Here is a 6,271-nt window from a genome sequence, read left to right as displayed (position 1 = left end):
AAACTTATAATATTCATAAATTTTACAAAGAAACATAAGATATCACAAATATTTATATTAAACTCAATAAAATAGTAATCGTAATCCAACCAATCTAATAGTTGAAACTAAAAATTCAACACAACGCAACCTTTAAACCTTTCTTTGAATTTCTATAACGCGTGTTGGAGTGTCGGGGAGTGTCGGAGTATCCGAGAGTGTCGGACACGACACGTCGGGGGTTTTGAAGTGTCGGTGCTTCATAGTTCATACGAAAATTGGGTCTAGGTTTTGGGTTTGGATCTTGGTTCAGATTTTTGAGCACAAAATGAGAATGTGGAGGTGTAATGCCAATGTCCTACCAAGATTAAGTTTTTTGAGATGATGAGATAAAATATATGTGATGATTCAGAATAAAGATGTCAAGGGAGAGAGATTTGGGGAAAAAAATTCTATAACTCGCCACAATGGCCGAAACCCATTGATATTGGGGTTTCTGGCCGACATTTATTCAAGTAGTCCCTCCCTACCCAGGTAAATAATTCAAGCATTTTTTCAAATTTATGAATTATACCCGGGTATCCCTTTTCCTACTTTGATATGGTAAAATTTTCAAAAAAAACTCGGGTAAACTTCATGGTCAACCGTCAAACAGAGACAAATTGATGTTATATTTTTTGAAAAAGTTAAATTTTTAAAATAATTTATAATCCAGATGAATTTAATAATTAATTATTAAGTAAGGTTAAGTGCATAAAAAAAAGCCCATAAATTTTGCATCGGCATGCTTCTCCACTTTCTGGTTCTACTGTGAAACAGGGTTTGGTTGACCAAAGTTCATTTGCTTGGCTTCGCTCCTTTGAGAAAGAGAAAAAGGAAAAAAAATGCAATCTCTATCGCTGACTCTGAGCAAGAGGCTCTCCAATTCCAAGCCTCTCTTCAGAATCTCATCCAACCTCGTCGCCTATGCTTCAACTACCTCTTCTTCCTCTCTGCCACCGTCACCTCCGATCTCCACCGCAGCCAACGGCAGTGCCTGTGCTCCATCCACTCTCAACAAATTTCTCACCGCTCCATCGTTCGCCACTCAAACCCGCGGAATCACTGTCTCTGGATCTGATGTAAGTTAAACCATTTTCTCTGGTTCGGATTTCTCGATGGTGTTTCGTAGACGATTACTTATTACGACACTGTTCGCCTACTCTCCAAAGATCTTATAGTTTATCGTTGTTAATTGTTATTGGATGAATCATAATTATTCTAGGGCTCATGACCTTTTCTACTTGCGGTGCAGGTTAGAGTTGGAAATCTCATTGAGAACCAAGGTCCTTGTTTTTTTTTTTTTTTTAATTATTGTGATTTGCTGTGATGATTCGATTCAATATATTTTTAGTTACTAACGAATTCACTCTGCATTCATACTATGTTGGATGTGGATATGCTTGCTACCAGGGCGCATTTATGAGGTGATTACTAATCACTTGAGCAATTTGTTCTGAAATAATATTCATAGAAGCTTGTTGTCTGACTTCTTGTTTGGTTATCTAAATCACATTAGGTTCTTAAACTATATCACCCTCATGGAGGAAAAGCCACTATCAAGGTTTATTCTGAGATTTTCTTTTTTTCTTTTTATTGTTTTTATTCTTAAATACCTGGTTGGATATTGAGCCTTAACAGTCTTCTTGTTCAATATGATTACTGTTGCTTATTATGTTTCTTTAAGTGGAATGTTGTTTGGTATGCACATGTGTATATATTCAACTACCTTAAATAAGGTAGCTATGTTGCACCGACGTGGGACACGGGATACGACACGACACTCCGACACGTTAATTCTAAAAAATGTTAAATTCCGACACGTTAGGACACATTTTGATATTATATAATATTTTAATTTATAAGTGTATATTATATTTAGTATTCAATAATTTAACAAAAAAATAAAGCTAAACTTATAATACCCATCAATTTTGCAAAGAAACGTAATATATTCCAAATGTTTATATTAAACTCAATAAAATTGTAATTGTAATCTAACGAATCCAATAGTTGGAACTCAAAATGCAACGCAACATAATATTTGAACCTTTTTTGAGTCTTTACAACGAGTATTGGAGTGTCGGACACGACACGTCAGAATTTTTGAAGTGTCGGTGCTTCATAGTAAGGTAGCATAGTGAATGTTAACTTGAAATTTGTCAATCGAAGGGACTGTTATTTCTAAAGGCTTTCATGTGACATAATGTTTTAAGTGAAGGAAAGGGTTTTTGGCCATCATGTGTAGGGAAATTCCTTTTGGGAATTTTTTGCACAGTGTTTATGAGATATAACTTCATACATAGAGCCAACTACTTGTCTCTTGTGTCGATAATATGGTGTGCCTTTATATTGTACTACACCTCTTCCTCTTCCTTTGGTAGGGGGAAATTTTCATGATCCATTTAAGATCTTTTTGTTTTTCACTTATGAGAAAGATGGTGAAGGAAGTGAATAGGAAAAATTAAGTTTTACTGTGTTTATAATTTATATGAAGACAAATAACAATTTACTCTTATGGTGTGCCTTGATATAGTCTCTAATTCTCTCTTATGTTTTGGTTATTAGACTAACAAGTTATTCTTCATGATCAAACAATATATGCATAACCAGAAGGATTTTCTTCTTACTGATTTATTTACATCTCAACAATGTTAGAGAGATGTATCTGTGAAGTTGTTGGCTGCCTAACACTCACTTGGATTGCATTGAAATAACGCATAGAGAAAACAAAGTTAATTTTCCCATAGAAGCAGCTTCATTGAAGAATTTGGATCAAGTATTAACTAGTAATTTTTAATGACATTTACCATAGATGTTAATACATCATCTCAAAGGGTCATATTGTATGATTTGATTAAACAATTTTCCATTTTAATGACCTACACTGAGTATTGGAAACTGAATGGAACGAATTCTATATTTGGTGCTGGCAATGCTAAATGCTCAAGTGTTGTTTATTTGTATTACCAATGACTACCAGGTTCCACCTCATGCTGTTGCTGGTTACGCCACAGTTACTGCAACAGAGGGTGACATCAAAAGGTTAGTTAGTGTAATATGATTCAAAGCATTTGATGGTAAAATGATCTTGCTTTCAATTTCGTTAAGCATCTTCCACTTTTGCATTGACGAGCTTGATTGTTAGCTTGATGATTGTATTGAGTCTATTGACATTCATCCGGTGCCATGTATAGCTAGAGTTTTGAAAGTTTGATTGTAGATGTAATCATTACTGTCATTTATTTTATAGAAAAAGAAATATTATTAGATAGGAAGGAAGGGGAAAATGCAAGAGAGGAAGGTGTGTTCCAAAAGAAACCAAAAAATCTAGGAAAACAAAAAGTACGAACTCCCTAGAAAACCACAAAACAAACACAATCCAAGGAGAAAGCACAAAATGGAACCATCACAAAACTCCCATAATTTACTGTTGTTGCTAATCTTTGAAGTTCCTTTTTTACCTTCTTCCGCTTTACCAGGCAAAATTCCTTTTCAGAATCAGCATTAATCCATTCTTCTAAAAAAAGAACCAGCATTAATAGAATGACCTCCTAGAAGACTAATATTTACATCTGTGGGATCTTTACTGACTAAACTTAAAGTATTGTTAGCCTCAATACTTTCTTGTTGAAAAAGCTTATTCACTTCTACTGTTACCAATAAAGTCATGACAGTCTTCCTGAACTTCTTCTTGATCAATTTTTGCTCTTAAATCATCCAGAAGTAAACCTTCATCATCTTCAAAATTAATCTTGCCCTTTCTGGATTCTTGGAAGCCTAAACTAAATTTTTTATGATCTAAGTACTTTCTTTTCAATAAAGCTCTTTAACTCCTTAAGTTACCATCAATGTCCAAACACCCTGCCTGAACATTCCGATGATCATCTACAACCTTCAGTTCATCCAAAAGCTGACCTCCACCCTTTTTCATAAAAGGAGTCAATATCATCCTCATCATATGAAAAGCCCACCCACCTCAACGCATGCAAAAGTTGAATCTTCTCTAACTTAATACACTTGAACTACATTGGAACTGTTAACAACATTATTTAATTGCTCTCTATCTAACCCAATTTTGAGTGGAGAGAAAACTCTAGCCACGTCCACAACTGCAGAAAATGCTTCTGCATCGATCTATCTGGGAATTGCAATGATTTTCAGCATTGTGCATGTAACCAGACATTGTTGAAACTATCAACATTAAGCATTTTTCCATATGCTGATGCACATCTTCATTTTTTAAGTGTACCCGGCAGCTGAATCTTTGAAGCTCCATCTGATGTGGTTGATTCCTTTCAGTTTTACGAAAATATTTTCAGTACCACGGATGTACTGACTACTCGGTACATCTTTTACCAAAAATGGAAAAAGTAACATTTATACTAGCCTTACCTTTATGATTATTTCCTTCCATATCCCTATTTTTTCCCTTTTTGGTAAGGATGTACATACATATGTTGCACCAAAGATTTACTCCATTTTTACATAGGCTTGAAGCTGACATTATTAATTATTGCACTCGTCAGATTGGTTCCTGTGATATGTGGGGTGACCTTTATGGGTTAAATTGTGTTCTGGATCATTTGAAAACTTACACTTCATGGGTTTGCTTTCCACATGACGCAGATTGAAAATTAAAGGAAAATTTCGGGAAATAGAAAATGTCTGCTGTAAGGTTACCAAAAAATATTACTAAGGCTTAAGATTTACAGCTTTATTTAATTCCTTATTCTTTATTATAAAGTAACCTTTTTTTTTCCTCGGGGATTAGCGAGGAATTGATTGCCGTGGCCACAACTACACTAGATTCTGGTGGTCATGTTGATGGTTGGAGAATATTCGTTGAATATATTTTGTGTACTATCAATTTATTAACTTGATGTTGCCAATAGAAGTTGTATTACCTTTTCATTTCAAGGCCAAGCAAGGCATAGTATGTCTTCAGCCAGGATTTGACCTGATAGCTGTGTGATACAAAAATCCATTATAAGTTTTTGATCAGATGTGTCCTTTTTGCCCCCATTTCTTGATAATAAGCCTGTCTCGATTCTTTCTTTGCTGGTTTTTCTTTATCCATGGGCAATCAGTTTCGATGTATTGGGGGTATACATATTTATAGATGCTTTAATTTTTGTGTTTATCCTATTTGTTGGTGTAGTTATTGAAGGCTTTGGGCATTAGATTGTTCTTAATTCTTCAATATTTCTTTGACAATAGAAAAAACATTGAGACAGTAATGAGTTCTCCCCTCACTTTTATTTATTTATTTATCAAAACTGGCATTTAGTAGATGTGGTTTGGTTAGGTTAATTCCCATTTCTCTCTAACCATTGGGGGGCATGTATAGGAATGAACGAAACAGTGGATTGAGAAATGAAAGCCCGAAGACAAAGAGAGAGCAGCTCCTAAAAGTCACTGCAGCTGTCCCACTTCTTTTAATATACCCAAACGCCTATTCATTGCTCCTGGCAAATTTCTTTTTATTCTGGCACATAAGTGCGGGGATCGAAGAGATTTTGGCAGATTATGTTCACCATGAAATGACCAGAGAATTTGTCTCGATATCTTTCAGATTGTTCCTGATAATCGCAATGAAGGATGTCTTCTTAAAATTTGTATTTGTATAATCAGATAGCGCATGGGTTGTGCTGGGATTACCTTACAATAAGAGCTCATTGTGGAGCAAACTTGAGAAAACCGTTATTTGTAGTTTTCTGTCGTTTTTCAAATTTAGAGGCAAGTCAACATGTTAACTATGGTTTATCAAGTTAATGGATGAATTTCAATATTTGTATGCCTGTATGACATATGCCTTCCATGCCAAATTAGTGTTTAATAATTATAGTGGTGGACAATAAATATGTTATTATATATATATATATATATATATATATATATATATATATATATATAGAGAGAGAGAGAGAGAGAGAGAGAGAGAGAGAGAGAGATATTGTATATTTTATGAGGAAGAATTTTTTTTCCCATAAATTATTTACCTTTAAATCTTATAGGATGCGAGTGTCAACGAATAGATGTTTTCTTGAATATTTTTTTTTTTAATTTTTCTTTTGTCTCTCTGGATATACAATATATATATATATATATATATATATATTTTTTTTTTTTTGTAATAAGGATATACAATATTTTCTCTGCACTCAATTACTTACAACGACAATGTATGCGGAAAGTTCTCCACTTGGCTCTTACATTCTAATGTCTAAATTAAAGCAGTCTGGAAAATTCA

At 34.1% G+C, this 6,271-nt stretch overlaps 1 protein-coding gene across 1 annotated transcript; it reads left to right on the top strand.

The window, feature by feature from the left end:
• Positions 1–764: 764 nt before the first annotated feature.
• LOC133312456 (uncharacterized) lies at positions 765–5,842 on the top strand. Its single transcript, XM_061513653.1, has 6 exons — positions 765–1,100; positions 1,274–1,304; positions 1,432–1,445; positions 1,538–1,582; positions 3,002–3,063; positions 5,369–5,842. The coding sequence occupies exons 1-6, from the start codon at positions 864–866 to the stop codon at positions 5,646–5,648; spliced, it is 669 nt and encodes a 222-aa protein (XP_061369637.1). The 5' UTR covers positions 765–863; the 3' UTR covers positions 5,649–5,842.
• The last annotated feature ends 429 nt before the right edge of the window (positions 5,843–6,271 follow it).

Source organism: Gastrolobium bilobum, unplaced genomic scaffold (genome assembly GCF_033153095.1).
Source record: "Gastrolobium bilobum isolate Gb01-03AN ecotype WA unplaced genomic scaffold, APGP_CSIRO_Gbil_v1 utg1409, whole genome shotgun sequence".
Taxonomy (NCBI): domain Eukaryota; kingdom Viridiplantae; phylum Streptophyta; class Magnoliopsida; order Fabales; family Fabaceae; genus Gastrolobium; species Gastrolobium bilobum.
Note: the sequence above shows the minus strand (reverse complement) of the source record. Positions and strands in the feature narration are given on the sequence as shown.

Excerpts from the sequence above, each read along its gene's own strand:
- LOC133312456 (XM_061513653.1), top strand. The coding sequence starts at position 864 with ATGCAATCTCTATCGCTGACTCTGAGCAAGAGGCTCTCCAATTCCAAG. Across the intron at positions 1,583-3,001 it reads GAGGAAAAGCCACTATCAAG|GTTCCACCTCATGCTGTTGC; the intron begins GTTTATTCTGAG and ends AATGACTACCAG. Across the intron at positions 3,064-5,368 it reads ACAGAGGGTGACATCAAAAG|GAATGAACGAAACAGTGGAT; the intron begins GTTAGTTAGTGT and ends GGGCATGTATAG.